At 41.7% G+C, this 19,838-nt stretch overlaps 1 protein-coding gene across 1 annotated transcript in view; it reads left to right on the forward strand.

The window, feature by feature from the left end:
• The window catches only part of CAPN5 (calpain 5), a 160,626-nt gene that overhangs the window by 87,512 nt on the left and 53,276 nt on the right, over window positions 1-19,838 (forward strand). Inside the window, 1 exon segment of the mRNA XM_078156930.1 lies at window positions 9,288-9,419. Coding sequence (XP_078013056.1) covers window positions 9,288-9,419 — 132 coding nt within the window.

Raw genomic sequence — 19,838 nt, forward strand, 5'->3', positions numbered from 1 at the left:
CAGGCACCGTGCTCAGTGCTAAGGATACAACAAAAGTCCTTGGTCTCAAGGAGCTCACAGTCTTAAGGGGAATCAACATGCAAAAAAAACCCCCTATGTACAAACAAGTTATACATAGGATGATGAACTGGAGAAACTCTACTGAGGGAAGGCATTAGCATGGATTGTGAAAGGGTTCTAGCACAAGGTAGGACTTTAGTTGGGACTTGAAGGAAGCCATGGAAGCCAAGAGATGGAGTCGAGGAGGGAGAGCATTCTGGACATGGTGGACAGCAAGCAAAAATGCCTACAGTTTCTAGAGTCAGAGTACGTGGAAGAGTGTAAGGTGTACAAAGACAGGAGAGATTGGAAGGGGCCAGCTTATGGGGGGTTTTAAAAGCCAAACAGGATTTTCTGTTTGATCCTGGAGGTAATAGGGAGCCACTGGAGTTTATTGAATAGAGGAGTGACATGGTCTGAGTGGACGATAAGTTGGAGTGAGAAGAGACTTGAGGCAGGCAGACCCATCAGCAGGCTACTGCAATAATCCAGGCATGATGGTCTGCACTAGGGTGGTGGCAGAATTAGAGGAGAGGAGGGGGTGTGTTGGGAAGGTAGAAACAGTAGGACTTGGTGACTGGTTGGATATGAGAATTTAGAGAGAGTAAGGAGTCAAGGATGACATTTAGGTTTTGAGCCCAGGTGACTGGGTGAATGGTGTTACCCTCAACAGCAATAGGTCAAAAAAGTCAAGAAGAGGGGAGAGTTTGAGAGGAACGATATGAGTTCAGTTTGGGGTGTACTGAGTTTAAGATGTCTACTTTGAGATGTCCAGTAGGCAGTTGCAGATGAAAGACTGAAGGTCAGGACAGTAGTTAGGGCTTTCTTTCTTTCTTTCTGTCCCCTGAGTCTATCCCCTCTCTGTCTGGATTGGGGTGACAGGCTTCCTCCTGGGACCTCTAGAATTGTGGCTGGGTCGTTGTGGTGACCAGAGTTCCTGAGTCTTTCAAAGCTATTTGTCTTTACAGTGTTGTTACTGAACAGATTATTCTCCAAGTCGTGCTTACATCATTTTGCATCAGTTTATGCAAGTCTGGCCAGGTTTCTCTGAAACTACCTTTCATCATAGTTGGCACTTAATAAATGTTAATTGGGTTGGATAGCTAGTCAGTTACCAAATCTTTTTGTTTTGACCTCCGTATTTCCTTTTACATCCATCTCTCTTCCTCCTCTCACACAGTCACTACTCAGGTCCTCACATTGCTGGCCTGGACAACTTTATTAAATGGAGATTCTGGAAGGAGCAACCTAATCAGGGGGAGAGGCTACAGGGGCAGAGAGTACTTCCAATGTGTGAAGTCTAGAGTGTGAGGAGAGACCACCATCTCCTCTCAGACCCTGATAGAGACAGCCCAGGACCCTGAATCCAAGAGCCTGGGGAATAATGTACTTCCCCAAAACACCAGACCTGCTCCTAGCCTGGCCTATGTAGGGGGGAGAAATCATTCTGGAGGAGGGACCCACCTTCCTCCTCACCAACAGATGTCCCCAATAAGCAGATAAGCCCAAGAGCTCTAGGGGTGGCAGCCAGAGCATGGCTCTGCTTCCAGCTCAGCCCTCACAGCCATCATCCAGAGAAGCAAGTATTGTGCAGAAGGAGACAGTCATCCCTACCAACTGCCAACTAACTGCTACCCATAGGGTAGGCAAGTCAGCCTCGCTGAAAGATAGAAGGTAGCATGTGCTAGGAAGGAAAGGTCAAACCATCGCCACTACTTCAACTACTTTTTCCTACAGACCCTCATGGAAACAGCCCAGTTGGGCTCTTGGAACTCAAGAGCCTTGGGAATGAATAGCAATGCTTCCAGCCTACCACCTGGTGCCATCAGCCTGGGTAGCAGCCTCTGTAGATATAGGCTGGCAATTGCTCCTGTCGGTGCCATAGCCCCAGCTACTGAAGACCCAGGGAAAAAAGTTCTTGCCATGTAAGACCTTGGCATTGTCAAATGGCTTGACTGATTTTATTCGTGAAAATGCCACTAAAGAAGAGAAATTACCATCTTCTTTGCTGTTACACCTGAAGGATCATGGGACCTTTCCATCTGACTAGCTGCTGTAACTTTCCATATATGTTGTCTCTCCCATTAGAATGTGAGCTCCTTGAGAAAAGGGGTTATCTTACTTTTTTATTTACATCCCAAGAGCTTGGCACATAGTAGGTGCTTAATAAAAGCTTTAAAAAATTCGTTCATTCAAGAACAAGATAACTAATATTTCTGTTGGGCTTTGAGGTTCACAAGGTTCCTTTCTCACAACCATCCAGGTAGCTAGTACAGGTATGATTATTCTTATTTTCCAGAGAAGGAAATTGAGGCTTATAGTGCATAAGCTTCTATCTCAGGGTCATAGAACAGGGCACAGAGAAGCTAAGAATGGAAGAAATTCATGTCACGGCCTTATCATTAACTAGTTTACCTCGGGGTTGGTGAGGTGGTCTTTGTCAAGACCCTGGAGCTGTACCAGGTTCCCACAGACCTCCTAAAGGTCACAGATTTCTAAGGGATGTCAGTGGTCATTCAGTCCAGATCTTATCAAAAATTTCCTCTACAATCTTACCTGATGAGTCGTTTTCCAGCCTTTGCTCAAAAACCCCAAATAAAGAGGAGACCACTGTCCCCCAAGGCAGCCTATTCTACTTTGGGCCAGCTCTAATTGTAAGGAAGTTTTCCTTGATATCAAGCCTCAGTTTGTCTTTTTGGCATTCCCACCATCCATTGCTTCTAGTTCTAACCCCTGATTTAAAGCTGAGTAAGACTGATTCTCCTTCTACATGATGATTCAAATACTTGACAACAAGTATCTGGACTCCTCTAAGTCTTTTCAATCCTAGGCTAAAGTTACTTGTCCCTTCAACCAGTCAGCCAGAATTTATTAAGCATTTACTATGTGCTAAGCACTGTGTTAAACTCTGAGGATATAGGGGAAGAAACAAGACGCTTAGATCCACGTGGAGGAAACACATCTATAAATCAGAACGACAAGGGAAATTCAAACACTTGCAGACAACTTTCTTGACCCCTCTAAGTTTTTCTCATCTCTAGGCTAAACATTCTCAGTCTCTTATTATAGTCAACCAGAACTGATCAAGCACTTCGGTGCACCAGACACTGCTAAGCTCCAGGGATACAAGGAAAACTCAAGGAGTTTACATTCTAAAGGGGGAAGCATCTTTGAATCCAAACAGATAAGATAAATATAGAGTACATGGAAAGTAGCCTTGGAGAGGAAGGCCAGGAAAGGCCTTCTGTAGTAGGAGACAGTGGAACTGAGTCTTTTGTTTTTTTAATGTTTTGAAATTTTTTTTGAAGAACTGTTGAATTTTTGGTCTTTTGGGGCATTGCTTTTTCTTTTTTCTTTCTTTTTTTTTTTTTTAGTTTTTAACATTCACTTTTATAAGATTTTGAGTTCCAAGTATTTTTCTTCCTCTCTCCCTCCTCTCCCCTTTCCCTAAGACAGCAAGCAATCTGATATAGGTTATACATGTACAATTATGTTACACATATTTCCATATTAGTCGTGTTATGAAAGAAGGATCAGAACAAAAGGGAAAAACCATGAGAAAGAAAAACAAACAAACAAAAAAACCCCACCCCATACTCTTGACTCATTGAGACAAGTCCATTAAAGCCCTGGGATCTTTTAAGAGGAACTAGCAGCCTAGCAAAGCTTGCCCTATCTTAAACTTGTTTGGGTATATGAGTATACTGGATCCTTATTTGCTTATTTACTTACTTAAGTTTATTTTTAACTTAACTGAAACATTGTACTTTTTTTTTGGTTTAGATGTATGATTTCATCAGCAGTGTTACTGTTCAGTGTGCTTGTTCTGGTGAGAACAGCTGTGTCCTGGCCTGTTGGGGCCCCTTAGTGTAGAGAATGTTAAAATGTTTGACTAAAATGTTTGTCATCATTCATTTCTCCATCTTTACCCAGTGGGTGACTGGAGGGGCTGGGGAAGTGTCCTCAGGCCCTCCCTCTTTCTCTCATTTGTCTATCCTATTTTCTCCTTCACTTTCCTTGCTGTCTTTCAGTCTTTGTTGTTGTTCAGTTGTTTTCCGTTGTGTGAATCTTTATGAACTCATTTGTGTTCTTGGCAAAGGTGCTGGAGTGGTTTGCCATTTTCTTCTCCAGCCCATTTTGCAGATGAGGAAACTGAGGCAAACAGGGTGAAGTGACTTGCTCAGGGTCACAAAGCTAGTAAGCTTCTCAGGCCAGATTTGAACTCACAAGAGGTGAGTCTTCCTGACTGCAGGCCTGGCACTCTATCCACTGTACCACCTAGCTACCCCAATCTCTGTTTCTGTTTCAGTCTCTTCTCTGCCTCTTTTTTATGCTCTTTCTGTCTCTGCCTATCTCTTGGTGAGGCCACCTATAGCTATCCATTATTCTTGGAAATTCTCCCTATTCAATTCTGTGTCTTTGAATTCCTGGCTTCCTTCAATGCCCAGCTCATGTCACCTTCTATGGGAAGCCTTTCTTGATTTCTCCAGTTGTTAGTATTTCCCTTCCTCCAGAAATTACTTTATGTTTTGTATTTACTTTGTGTTTTGTATTTACTTACCTGTATGCATGTTGTCAACTTGTCCCCCAGTGGAATACAGCTCCCTGAAAAGCTGATTTCCTTTTTTGTCTGTGTACGACCATTGTCTAGCATAGCACTTGACCCATCGTAGACACGTAATAAATCCTTGTTGAATTAAATTGATTTATTTCTTTTTAATCCCTCTTTTAAAAATTCTTTTTGGTATCTTTTCTTTTCACATCACCTTCATTTCTCAGTATGTCTCTCCCACTTCTCTACCCAACAATAACAAAGAATTAAAAAGAAAAGAGGAAAAAAAAACAGTTCAGGGAAACGGATACCACACCAGTCAAGTCTGACAATGTATGCTATGTTACATGGCCATAGTCTCTCACCTCTGCAGAGAAGAGAGGGAGACAGATTTGAAAAACAAAAGTTATTTTCAGTTCCAAATTGTCTCCCTCCCTTCATTTACTCCTCTACCTATTGAGAAGTCAAGAAATAGGCTACCTATTATAATGCAAAACATATTTCCACATTAGCCATGTTGGGGGTGGGGGGAAGCAAGAAAAATAAAGAAAGTGAAAAAAGTACGTTTCAGTCTACACTCAGAGTTCATCGGTTCTCTGGAGGTGGATAGCATTTTTCATCATGGGTCCTTTGGAATTGTCTTGGATTATTGTCTTGATCAGAATAGCTGAGTTAGTTGATCATTGTTACAATGTTGCTGTTACTGTGTACAATGCTCTTCTGGTTCTGCTCACTTCACTCTGCATCAGCTCATAGAAGTCTTCCCAGGAACGGGAGGGAGATGCATTTTCATATCAGTTATTTGAGACAAAGCTCAGTAACTCTTACTACTCAGCACTGAGTTACCATGCTTGCTGTTGTTGCTGTTGTTACCATTTACATTGTTTTAGTAATTGTGTATCGTATTCTTAGTTTAGGTTCTTTCACTTTGCAGTAGTACACATGAGTCTTTCCATGATTTCCAGTGTTCTTCATATTCATCATTTCTTACTTTTGAGTATTGTATTCTGCTTAGCCAGTTCCCAATTAATGGATATCTATCTTGTTTCCTTTTCTTTTCTATCATAAAAAGTGCTAGTGTGAGTATTTTGGTATATGTGAGCTCTTTCTTTTTATCCTTGACCTCGCTGGCATGTCTAGGTCAAAAGGTATGGACATGGACGTGGTATATTTTAGTCATTTAATTGCCATAATTCCACATTTCTTTCCCCAGAATTACTGGATCAATTTATATCTCCACTAACAATAGCATATTAATGTTTCTGTCTTCCCAAAACCCTCCTGACATTGACCATTCCCATCTTTTGTTATCTCTTCTAACTTGCTACGCATGAGGTGAAACCTTGGGGTTTTAAATTTTTTTCTCCTATTATTAGTGATTTGGAGCAATCTTTCATGTGGTTGTTAATTATTTGCAATTCATGTTGTGATAATTGTTTGTTCTCTCCTTTGACCACTCATCCATGAAGGAATGGTTTTTTTTTTGTCTTATATATAGAGTGTCCTAAAAGTTTTATTGAAATCTTAAGCTTTTAACAACAGAAAATTACACCAGGACTTTTGGTACACCCTGTATTTGTGTTGATTTCCCATATATCTTGAAGATCAAACCCATATCAAAGATTATGTCTCTTTAATTCTCTGTGTATATCTCCTTGCTAATCTCTGTTTCTTTTTATTTCCTTCTCTCTGTCTTTTTCTCAGTACATACACTTATGCACAATTAGAGTAAGCCTTTGCAGGGTGATGGGCATAGAGGAAGGGCATATCAGAGAGATATGGAGCTGTTGTTTTGCCTGTTCAGTGGATCGCATCTGGGCGTGCTCATTTGGACTTTGCACAGACAGCCTCATATGGCTTCTGCAAATAAAAGACCTTTTTGTGCTGTTGGGGTCAGCATCTTATCAGCTAGGAGCTGCTGAGTCTAGAGCCTGTGGCCTAGTCTAGCACCTTGTGTCTTTTCTGCTTATCAGCCCAGTCCAGGGCCATGCCTGGGTCTCTGTAGGATGGATGCCCTTGGTGGGCATTCTTTATCTTCAGTGTCCTTGGGTACTTTAATGTGCTCCTTGGTGACTCCTCAGTACTCACAGGCTTTTCTTGTATACTCACAACCATAATCAACATATGCACATACCCGTTCTATACACAGGCCCTTTTAGGCTCATTCTACATTGCCTTTTGGCTTGGTTCAATAACAAAATAAGGGCTTAACTCTCTCTTTTAGGTTTCATAGCTCAGGCCACTAGATGGGTCCAGAGTTAGGAAGAGCTGAGTTCAAACAATGATCCTGGGGAAAGTCACACTTAACCTCTTAGTTTTCCCAACTGTAAAATGAGGATAATAAAAGCACTGAACTCATTGGGTTGTTGTGAGGATCCAATGAGATAGATAATATCTGTGAAGAGTGGGCACCTAATAAATGCTTGTTCTCTTACTTTCTCTCCCCTTCATATCAGTAGAGCTGGGGAAGGACCTTATGGGTCATCTGTGGGAGGTTGACTTGGAGTCATGAGAGACCTAGATTTAAATCCCCTGTGAAAACACTCCCAGCTGTGTGACTGTGGACAAGTCACTTAAACTCTGATCGTCAATTTCCCCCTTTGGAAAATAATAGATATTGATAAGACCTGTAGTATCTTACAGCCTTCTTGTGGGTATCAAATGAGATAATGTGTGTAATCTGCTACATGTCAGCTATCATCATCCGGTCCCTTTCCTTCATTCTATAGGAGAGTGAGGTCCAGTTACTGAAAGATGACCCAGAGAAGCAGAGTTGAGACTTGAATGCAGGTTTACTGACTCCAAATTTGAGTGAATACGTAACATGCTGCTACCTCTCGCTTTCTGATTCATTGGCGTTAATTAAGCACTTTAATTAGTTAGCATTAGTTAAGCAACTCACTGTTGGGAAGAGACTAAATTTTTCTAAGACTCGGTTCTTGCCCTCTGAGCTCTGCAGAGTAAGGTAGTTGAGAGACATACAAAGATAACTTTAATACCTAATAGTACATGTTAAGTGCATTCAAGAGATACAAAATACTATGTGAAAGTAGCACACTTGTTATCAGTGCTGAAGAATTTACCCAGACCACTATAATTTCTCCTTAATCAAGACATATCTTTCTTTCTTGCTTGCTTTTTTTTGTTTTTGGTAAGGCAGTGGGGTTAAGTGACTTGCCCAGGGTCACACAGCTAGTAAGTGTTACATGTCTGAGACCGGATTTGAACTCAGGTCCTCCTGACTCCATGGCCGGTGCTCTATCCACTGCGCCACCTAGCTGCCCCCCATATCTTTATTTCTTAACAGCTGTTAAAGGAGGCAGCTTCTCCCCAGACTGTACCAGGCTGAATATATCTTTTCCTTTGAAGAAACAAAAAAATGTCAAATGAAAAAAGTACCAAATAGGCAAGATAAATGAAGTTATACAAAGTTGGGAGGTTAATGGAGATATTCAAAGTAGACCAGATAAATGGAGGCATGCAAAGTAGAACCAGTGATTCTCAGCAGCTGTATGGAAGTTTTAGAATATTTGGAGAAAAGGGTAAGATATAATAGATAGTTGATTGTAAAAAGTTATACAAACCTTTTCATAGTTTGGCCTGAAGGCTGTTAGGTTTCCTGTAGTCATTTAGTATAGGAGTATCTAGTCTACCCATAGATCTTTGCAGTAATACCAGGCTTTCAGAAGTACAGTAAAATAGTAGACCTAGAATCCTGATTTGCTGATTCCATGCTAGGCTGTAAATTCAATGAGGGTAGAAACTATGTCTTATTTAAACTTTGTTCTCCCCCATCAGCAAGCACCCAGCAGATACTTAATAAACACATGTTTTTGAAGTGAATTCTTGGAGTGATTTGCTCAATCCATTAATATACAATTAAGTCAAGTGTCAGTTTATAGTATCTCACATGTTTGGGCAGTAGCAAAGAAAGAGTCCAGCTACATAGGGTGCATTAAGGGCAACCAGGGAAGATAAGATCTAGAAAGCTATGTTGGATGCTGATTGTGACTGACCTTTTAATTCCTGACTATGGGGTTTGTATTTTATCATGTAGCGTTAGGGAGCCAGTGAAAGTTCTTAAGCAGAGAAGTGAAAAGGTCATATTTATTTCTTGAGCTGATGATTCAGGCAGTATGTGAAAGATGGATTTGGAAAATGGAAAGAGACTGAAGGCGAGGACATAGTCTGGGTATGTGATGATGAGAACCTGACACAGAGTAGTGGCAGTGGGAACAGAAAGGAGGGGGCTGGAGGGACACTGTAGAAGAAGTCACAAGATTAGTGACTGGCTGTAAGTGGAAGGGAGAAGGAAGAGTCAAAGATAATTGCAGGGTTCTAAGCCTGGATGATTGGAAGAATGGTGTCACCAATAACCCCAATGGAGATGCTGGAGGATGAATATATTTTGAGGGAAAGATGACTTCAGTTTTGGACAATTGTGATGCGGAGGGTGGAATATTCAGATGGAATTAAGCCAGAGATAATAGGAAATGAACAACTAGAGCTTGGGGGTATCATCAAGACCTAAGATACTAGGTTTTGAGGAGTCAGCCTCACTGCTGCTGAGTGTCATGGGTTCTGTTTTCCATACTTCCATTTTTCACATACATACTCTAGAAATGGGACATTGCAGTTTGTTTATGCCTTGGCAGCCTTTCTGTCACATTGTTTACTTTTCTCTTGTTTCTTGTAGGACATCTGTGAGAACCCTCGCCTCTTTGTGGATGGCATCAGTTCTCATGACTTGCACCAGGGCCAGGTGGGAAACTGTTGGTTTGTGGCTGCCTGCTCAGCTCTGGCTTCACGGGATTCCTTGTGGCAGAAGGTATGGTTGTCTGCTGAGAATGTGCCTGGGCTCATTTCCTGAAGAAATCTTAGCATGCAGCTAAGCCGTGGAGATAGATAGATAGATAGATAGATAGATAGACAGACAGACAGACAGACAGACAGACAGACAGACAGACAGAAAGAGAAAGGGGGGAAGGGAATTATTTATTTAACACCTGTCGTATGCCAGGCAGTGTACTAAGTGCTTTATAAATTTACAATATTATCTCATTTGAACCTTACAATAACTCTGTGAGGTAGGTGTTGTTATTATCCCATTTTACAGTTGAAGAAACTGAAAGAAGTTGAATGACTTGCCCAGAGTCATCCTGCTAGGAAGTGTCTGAGGTCAGATTTGAACTCAGGTCTTCCTGAGTCCAAGCCCAGTACTCTATCCACTACACCACCAGATGGATAGATGTACCTTAGCTTAAAAAGGCCAAGGTCCCCCACTGCATCCTGGGCCATCTCCCGTCATCCTGATGAATATCTGGCCACTGGACCCAGATGGCTCTGGAGGAGAAAGTGAGGCTGATGACTGCACAGCCCTCCCTTATTCAAATCCAATTCATTTGCAAGTCATGTCATCCTCTTCCTGATGTCATGGCCCTCTTTGAGAATGAAGGACAAATCACAACTACACACACAAGATGGATAGATAGATGATGGATAAGGATGTATGGATGGATAGATAGATGATGGCTAGATAGAAGGATGGATGGATGGACAGATAATTTATTGAGCTGTTATTATTGGACCAAGTATTGGGGGAGGGTGATACAAAAACAAGAAAACAAAATAGTCCCTTCTCTCAAAGAGCTTACATACTAATAAAGGAAGACAAAACAAAAAGGGGCGTTAGTAGGCAGGGGAGCAGTTGGAGGGGAGGAAGGTACCCATGAGAGAAAAAGGCAGCTGGTGTGGAGGCAGAGCAGACCGATGAATGAGTAGGGAGTGAGGAAACCAATAAATCTTTTTTTTATATATATATTTTTTGTTAATTTATTTTAATTTATCAACAATCACTTCCCTAAGCTTTTGAGTTTTAAATTTTTCTCCTCCTCCAGCCCTGCCTCTCTCCCCAAAGTGGCACACAGTCTGATATAGGCTATACATATACATTCCTATTAAACATATTTTCACATTAATGATGTTGTAAGGAAGAATTAGAACCAATAGGAGAAAACACCAGAAAGAGGAAACAAAACACAACAGAAGAAAAAAATAGCAAATAATGTGCTTCGACCTGCATTCAAACTCCGTAGTTTTTTCTTTGGATGTGGATAGCATTTTCCATCATGAGGCCTTTGGAGATGTCTTAGATCCTTGTATTGCTGCGAAGGGCTAAGTTTATCCAATATTAGTCATCGTACAACGTGGCTGCTGCTGTGTGCAACATTCTCCTGGTTCTGCTCACTTCACTTCACTCAGCATCAGACCATATGAGTCTTTCCGGGTTTTTCTGAAGTCCGCCTGCTCATCATTTCTTATAGCACAACAGTATTCCATTGCATTCATACACCACACCTTGCTCAGCCATTCGCCAACGGATGGGCACTCCCTCAATGTCCAGTTCTTGGCCAGCACAGACAGAGCTGCTGTGAATATTTTTGTGCATGCGGGTCCTTTTCCCATGTGTATGATCTCTTTGGGAGACAGCCCTGGAAGTGCTGTCAGCCCAATAAATCTTGCCTGGGCCTGACCTTCATTGCAGAATGGGTGAATACAGAGTTTGGACGTGGCGAGATGTTTGGGAGACAGCTTGGTGCGGGGAAAGGAAGCTTGCTGAATTTGGACTCAGAGGCTCTAATCCTGGCTCTTTTGCCAGGTCAAGTCTCTTAACCTTTCTGGGCCAGACTTGTGAGGATAAAATAAGATCCTGTTTGTAAAGTAATAGAAATGCTAGCTAAGTAGTTAGTGTGGAAATGTTATAAGAAAAGGCAGCTCAATAGAGTGCACATTGGGATCGGTTGGTCAATGAGCATTTATTAAATGCCTGCTGTGTGCCAGGTGCCGTGCTAAGTGCTGGCGATACAAAAAATAGCAAATGGCAGTCCCTCCCTGCCTCAGGGAGCTTGCAATCTAATGGGAATGACAATAAGCAAACAGCTATGTACAAACAAGTTACATTACAAGTTAACTAGGAAATAGCCTTTTAAGACTTGGCCATGGCATGTCCTAGCTATGGAACCCAAGGCTTATTTTTTCTGCACCCCGGTTTCACCCTCCATAAAATACAGATAATAATACTTGCAATTGAGAGATATGATGGTGTAGTTAATACTGGAGTTCAAGTCCTGTCCCCAGCATATACTGACTCTGTCATCCTGGACAACTTGTGTGACCTTTTTTCTAAACTTCAGTTGCCTCCGCTGCAGGACAAGGAAAGGAATAGTCACACTAGGTGCCTTAGGGTTATTGTAAGCAAAGTGCTACAGAGACATGAGCTGCTGTTATTATTCAGAACAAAAGAGCTGGGATTTCACTTGTGTTGTGTGTTGAAACTACAGGATGGCATTAATCGTCATCATAGATTTTAGACTTTAGAGACCATGTAGCCCAAAGCTTCCCATTTTACAGATGAGGAATCTGAGATGTCGAGAGGTGAAGTGATGAAACTTCATTAATACCATAATAATTGTAAGATGAGGGAAAAAGTAGAGATTCAGAATGACAGGGGGCCCATTGTCCCCCAGGGATAAGTGGATTTTAGCATGTTTCTGGAAAATGGCACAGGCTCATGAAGTCCAAGATCTTAGAGGGTGTGGATTTCGGATAGAACTGTCTTGCCCACACATGTACCCATTTCAAGGTTTTGTGAGCCTGAGCTTATCTAGAGCCTCATTTACCAAGGAGAAAGGTAGATTGAGGGAGAAGGTCAATGGAAACAGTCCACTGTTGCCGAGGAAATGTGCTATCATGACAAGAGCCCTGAATTTGCAGTTGGAGGACTTTGTTTTAAATCTCTGCTCTGGTACTTACTACCTGATGTGACTTTGTGCAAAGAACTTAAAATCTCTGGATCTCAGGATTCCTCATCTGTAAAATAGGGTGGGATAGATGAAGCAATCTCTGAGGTCGCAATCCACCTACCATCCTAAGTTAACAAACATTTGTGTGTTTGCTATGTGCAGAGCACTGCTTCCTTACTGTGGCTTCAAAGACTGAAAGATGGGGAAATGTTTGTCTTTTGAATGCAAAAAGATAATCCAGGGTTTCATGTTGGAAAACAGAGATAACTTAGGTGACTTTTTTTCCCTCTTTTATTTCTTATGGCCTCTTTTTTTTTCTTCCTATTTTGTTTTCTTTTGGCCTCTGTTCCCAGAAGAGTTGTGGAAAGGGGGCATTCCCCCAGAAAAGAGAACTGGCACCTTTGCGTGCCTGCTTTAATGCTTGTATGCAAGCAGAAAAGTGACAAGATTCCATAAGTGAATGATACTATAACAAGAAACTGAGAAGCTAGCAGAGCATTTTGATTCCTAACAGACAGAGAGAGATCACCCAAAGTTCATCCAGCACTTGTTGGAGCTGCCAGAGTGCCGTGTCTGCTCCCTAAGAAGGCGACTTTAAGAGTGTCAGAATTTTGAAGGGAGCATTCAACTTTAGATTGGTGAGGAATAAGATGAAAGTAAATGGTTATTGATGACAGTGAAGGAATAGTGAGGATGTACCTATTTGTACCCAGGTGTTCATATTTCCTATAATTTTCCCCTATAATTATGTGCCAGTGTAGTAAATTATAGTAATTAGTTGTACTGGTTAATATTTAGGTTCAGGTGGTTAGCAAAAGAAAGATAAGCCAGTAGTAAAACATGTCCAGCTCTTCCTCTTACCGGCCTGGCTGTTCACCTGGTAGTACCATCGTCCACTTGGTGGCACTATAGTTCAATCAGAAGCAAACTTCCTAATAAGAAATAACCTGTTGAAACGTGGCTTTACGAAGCCAAATTCAATTCAGTATTTTTTAAGCACCTATTATGTGCAGTCTACTATCCCTAGCACTATTTTAATGATGTATATGTATAATGATATATATAATGAGTATAGGCAATACAGTTTCTGTACTCAGGGAACTTACATTTCAGTGGAAGATACACACACACAGACACACACACGACTATAAGCTAGAATGTAATTGGTAACCTTTGTTAGGTTTTTGGGCAGGGAGGGATCACTTATAGGTAGGGAGAACAGATATGAGCTTATAAAGGAGCTAACACCTAATTGGACCTGGAAGGAAGAGGAGTTTAATGGGGGATCTGCCCATCAAGTGTCTGTTGCAGGCATGGGATTGGTATAAGCAGAGGTACAGAGGAGAGAGAGGGCAGGACAAGCACCAGTCCAATTTGAGTAGTCCAGTAGTGAAAAGATACTGGGGCTTTTTGTCATGAGATCTGAGTTCAACAAGTTTAAGTCTTAGTTCCAACTTTTAACTCACTAGATGACTGATCCTGCCCCAAGATTTTGAACTCCTTAAGACTCAAGTTTCCTTATCTGTAAAATGAGGTTAATGATACTTGTACCACCAGCCACCAAACGAGATGGTGAAGGTTCAATGGAAATGTGAGCATTTGTCAAGCAGGGGAGTGATTTGCCGAAAGTTGTGTGTCGGGGAGATTAATCTGGTGGCAATTAGCAAGAGGTATTACAATTTCAAATCTCAGAATTGAAGGAATTCAACCCATACCTGAATAGAAATTTACTGACATGGTCATCCACTCTCCCTCTGAAGACTTCCAGCCATGGGGAATTCACTACCTCCCAGGGCTTCCCATTTTATTTTTTGAAAAATTTCCTTTAAAAAAATTATGAACTTGACAGACTGAACATTTCTTTATACAAGAAAAATTTTTTTAAAAATTACATGAAACTATAAATCTCTTATGTACTGCTTATGGTTTTTTAAAAAGTATATATTAAATTTAATGCTAGTACTTCTCCATTTGTCCATGCACCCTTCTGAAATTCCTTGTGCTATCTTCTGTGTGTTTTTAAAAATGTTTCATTGGACCTTCTTTTTTCTTTTCTCTATTTCTCAAATGCTCTTCCCCCCTCCCCTAATAAAAGCCTTCTCTTATAGGCTATTCCATTTTAAGATACCTGTAATAGTTAGGAATGTTTTCTTTCATTCCCTCTTTCTTCCTCCCCTCCCCTCCCCTCCTCTCCTTCTTATTGAGGTTAAGTGACTTGCCCTGAGTCATACAGCTAGTAAGTATAAAGCCTCTCAGGCCAGATTTTTAACTCAGTCCCTCCTAACTCCAGGGCCAGTGCTCTATCCGTTGAGCTATCTAGTGGCTCCCCTTCATTCCCTCTTAAAATCACGTTTCTGCAATATCTGCCCCATTGCTTCTAACTCTGGGGGTCAAAATGAATTAAATCTAATTTTTCTACCACAGGACAGCCCTTTAAATACTTGAAGACAGAATTATGGACTGTTAGAGTTGAAAGAGGCCTTTAAGATTATTTGGTTCAACCCTCTAATTTTACTATTGATAAAAAAGGCAAATGACTGGTTTACTATCATGTATCTGGTAAGTGGCAGGGCCAGGATTTGACCCCCCAGGTCTTCTGACTCCCAAGTCCCAGTATTCTTTATACTCTGCCAACTGAGTGAGACAGAATAGAGGTGGGGTAGAGATCAATAAAGAGCTTACTCAATCTTTGCATAAAAATGCCTTTGGATTCACTATATTAGTTAATTCAACATTTAATGAGCAACTAACTATGTCAGTTGCTAAGGGAGACACAAAAAAATGTAGGCCCTGCCCTCAAGGAGTTTACAATATAGTAAGAAAGATAAGGAGGCATGGATATAAATACTATGGTAGAATGTTTTATGGACCCTAGTAGAAGAACAAACAAAGCCTTGTTGGAGTTAATGGATGGAGAGATTATTTATAGCTGAGAGGTTAGTGGGATCAGGGCATGATTGCTGGAGGAGGAGTCACTCTAGCTGGGTCTTGATGGATGGGTTCAAAATCCAGTGGGCAGGATTGGGGGAGTAAGGCTAATTTAGGCACAGGGACAGTGTGAGCCAGGGGCCATGAGATCTGAGTTCAACAAGTTTAAGTCTTAGTTCCAACTTTGAGGGGGCTGGGGGATGGACAGGGAATAATGCTGTTTGGTGTCAGTATAGAGTGGAGGGAAGTAATGGGAGATAAGAAATGTTGGGTCCAAATGTTAGGCCTTGAATGCCAGCTTAGAAAATCTGGACTTTATCATTCAGGCAGTCAAGTGCCATTGAAGAGTTTGGAGCAGATGGGTGTGTAATTAGAGTAGGGGTTGAGAGGTTCAGGAAGCTTACTCTGGCAGAGTGTGCAGGAGCCGTTGAGGGGTGTGAAGACTATGCTTCTTTTTTTTTTTTGGTAGCTGACTGTTGCTTTGTCTTGTGTTCTTGCAGTGTTGCTGGTCAAGGAGAGGGGTTTGGATTGTGGCCATTGGAACAGGGAAAAGCTGGTCTATGGACCAGGCATTTCCTGTATTTTTGTTTCTTCTGAAGCCTAGCCAGAATGTATGGGGGTTTGGAATGTTTACAGGCTTCAGCCTGAACAGGGCCTGGAATGAAGGTGTAGGGACACAGGAGAAGTTGTGTGTGGAGGAGAGTTACGTGGACTTACTTTAGAAGCACTGGCCATGAGCCCAGCTTTCTGCTAGTTCAGTTTAGTGAAAGCAGCTTTGAACTGGGTAGTTTTCCCCTCTGGGCTACAGTTTTAAACATCTTATTCTATGTCCTAACTTTCTATATTCTAAGGGCCTTTCCAGTTCTAACATTCTGTGTTCGAAGGTCTCTTTCAGCTCTGACATTCTATATTTTAAAGTCTTTTCCAGCTCTGGCATACTATAGTTTCCTAGCCCTTTTAAGGCACTAGTCTGATCATGGCATCCCAGAGCAACATTTCCTCCCTGCCTGGAGCCCAATAATCTGGGAAGTTTCTTTCTTTCTTTCTTTCTTTCTTTCTTTCTTTCTTTCTTTCTTTCTTTCTTTCTTTCTTTCTTTCTTTCTTTCTTTCTTTCTTTCTTTCTCTTTCTCTCTCTCTTTTTCTCTCTCTTTCTCTCTTTTTCTTTCTTTCTTTCTTTCTTTCTTTCTTTCTTTCTTTCTTTCTCTTTCTCTCTCTCTCTTTCTCTCTCTCTTTCTCTCTCTCTTTCTCTCTCTTTCTCTCTTTCTCTCTTTCTCTTTCTTTCTTTCTTTCTTTCTTTCTTTCTTTCTTTCTTTCTTTCTTTCTTTCTTTCTTTCTTTCTTTCTTTCTTTCTTTCTTTCTTAACTTGTGACTTAAGAAAGTATTCTTCTCTAGCAACCCTCTATAGTGCCATCATACATCTCCCTGGAAGGCCCAGAGAAGCTGTGTCTTTGAACTTGAACCCAGAAGAGAGCTAGGTTTAAATCCCTCCACTGATATGAGCTGTGTGAATGTGGGCAAGTCTTACCTGACCTTGCTCAACCTAAATTTACTAATCCAGAAGTCTGAGAATAATAATACCGATGGTAGCTCTTTGTAGGGTTGTTGTGAGTTGCCATGGGAAATCAGGCACATAAAATGCTTTGCTAACCTTAAAGTGCTATATAAATATAAATGATTATTTGGTGAGCTAAACATTCTGGGTTTCCAGGTCTATCTCCCCTTCCTGCAGTGTGGCTGATGTTAGGTAAGTAGCTTTCCCTCTCTGTGCCTCAGTTTACCCGTTGTGAGGCATTTTATGAATGTCCCAGAGCCAGGATGCTTGGGGATTTTTAAGCATTTAAAGCCATTCACCAAAACTCCAGGCCACACAGTTTGGGAAGCGGGACCACACAATGACAGAATAAACACTGTAGCCTTCAGAGTAGTCTGAGGGAGTTAGGGGTTACGCTGCCAAAAGGATCAGACTCTTTAGAGAGAAGCTGCAATTCCTGATCTGTCTTTTGAGAATGTGGGGATGGGGTGGGAGGAGGAGGAAGACTTCATATGTGCTCATTGTGGAAGAGATTTCTGTCCTTTCAGTGACCAGAAGAGGGCATAATGATGGAAGGGGAGACCACTCCGGCCTCGGAGTCAGGAAATAGAGCTTTGCCACTTATTTACTATCTGGGTGATTTTGAACAAGTCTCTTCCCTCTCTTTGAACCAGCTTCTTCATCTGAAAATGAAGAAAATACTACTTGCACAATCTTCAAGGGACTTCCTCAGGAAAACAGACTTTTGTAAACTACCAAGTACTGTGGAGATGGGAGGCATCATCACTGGCTCCCTACAGCCCACGTCAGAAAGCACAGGCTCCTGTGCTCATCATTTAAGGCCTATTACAAACGACTGTTACACTGCCAGCTATTATTACTCCGTCTCATCTCATATTACTCCCTTTCATGTGCCCCATGATCCAGTTTGAGTGACTTACTCATTGCTTCTGAATCACCTCCATATTTTTTGATCAAGCTATTCCCTGTGTTTGAAGTACCTTACGGCCTGCTTTTTGCTTAGTGGCATCCTGCTCATTCTTTGATGTTGTTCAGTTATTTCAGTCGTATCTGCTTCTTTGTGACCCCATTTGGGGTTTTCTTGGTGGAGATGCTGCAGTGGTTTGCCATTTCCTTCTCCAGCTCGTTTTACAGATGAGGAAACTAAGGCAAACAGGGTTAAGTGACTTGTCCAGGGTCACACAGCTAGTAAGTGTCTGAGGCTAGATCTGAACTCAGAGCTTCCTGACTCCAGGCCTGGCACTTCATCCACTGTGCCACCCAGCTGCTCTCATGCTTTGATACCCACATTCAAATTCTACCTCCTCTGGGAAGCTTTCCCTGAGCCCGCATTAGAAAGACTTTAACCAACTGATGCCTCATGTAACATGTTCATTGTGCCTCTGTAATGTACGGATGTAATATGTGCATTATGTAGTTCGCGTCATGTCCTGTACCTCTGCTAGAATGTGAGAGCTCCCTGCAGGCACTGACTGATTTATCTGAATTCAGTTCTTGCGATTTAAGCTCTCTGTGAGGGTGTTGGATTCAATGGCTTCTAAGCTCCCTTCCAGCTAAATCTATGATTGAGTTCAGTGCTATGTAGGAGACATAGCTGTTTTCTGAATTCAGTGGAGCTGAATATTCTGGCCATATTCCTGTTTCTGGCAGGGCAGTTTCCTCTCTGTCTTTTTGGCAGCCAGCCAGGTTTCACCTCTTCCATGAAGTCTATCCCAACATCACCAGTGAGAGACTGAGATGAATATGGCATTGGTGGGGGGGGAGGACACCACGTATTTGAGTCTTAGTTAGGAGTTCTGGATACGCAATTTATCCTTTCCATCACTTGTTTGGATGTAATTGTTTATATGTTGTTTCTCTCTCCATCCTCCCCTGTCCTCCCTCAGGCTGTGAGAAGGCAGGAATGGTGTTTTTGCCTTTCTTTGTGTCTCCGGTAGGCACTTAATAACATAAAGCCGTGTGACTGTGGGAAAGGCAAAGCCTGTTTCCCCAGTGGCATCCTTTGCCTCACAGGGTGCTTTGAGGAAAACGCCTTGCAAATCTACAAATAAAAATGGGAGCTAATACTCAGTACTTCATAAGAAGAGCCCAGGGTGCCACTGTTTCTTTCCATAGAGAGCAGATTTAAACCAGTGGCTCTCTATGAACAAGGGACACCTTTTTTTCTCTACTGGAGGGAATGTTTTGGGGACAGGAAGACTGACTATGCCAGACAGAAAAAAAACAAGGTTTCATGATTTTTTAAATGCCTTTGTAAGTGGTGCCCTCCAGTGGTGTGCTGTGGAAGCAGAGCTTTTTATTCTGCAAACTAGCAGCCTATGGAAAGCCTGTTGTCACTGTAGGACCTACAGCTGGAAAGAGGCCCACTACAGCCCGCTGCCTCTTCGTGGGGATTTAATAAATGGTTACTTATTGATTGACTGAGTGATTGATTGAAAGGATAGAGTTTATAAACTTAGAGGAACTCAATCTTCCTGGAGCAAAGAGAGTTACAACTTTCCAGGGATCCATGCATGAGTATGCTAGAGGCCATATCATGCTGAGCCAGTTGTTAAATTTTCAGTGTGAGCATTTGCACCTTGGAAATTATAAAATGCTGCAAAGTAGGGCAATTGATTTATTGTTTTATTGAATGTCTGGACATAAAAGAGTGATGGAGAAAATGTTAATAATGGAGATTAAACTTACAAGTGTGTCATGTGCATATTTCCCCACCAGAGAGCCAGTTGTTAAATATTTATTAGCACACTGATGGATCCATGGTTTCATGTTTGTGGGAGCTCCCTTCACCAAGGCAGATCATGATTCTTCCGGGACTTAGTAAGTAGTCTATGAGTTACTGTGACTTTCCTCCTAATATACTTATCCTTACAATTTTTAGCATCTTTGAGCCTTGCTAGGCTAGCCTGTGACAAAACACAGAGTCCGTTGGCTGGCTTTTCTCTATTTGAAGACTCCCTTCATG

The sequence above is a fragment of the Phascolarctos cinereus genome, unplaced genomic scaffold (genome assembly GCF_003287225.1).
Source record: "Phascolarctos cinereus isolate Bilbo 61053 unplaced genomic scaffold, phaCin_HiC Scaffold_726;HRSCAF=1367, whole genome shotgun sequence".
NCBI lineage: Eukaryota > Metazoa > Chordata > Mammalia > Diprotodontia > Phascolarctidae > Phascolarctos > Phascolarctos cinereus.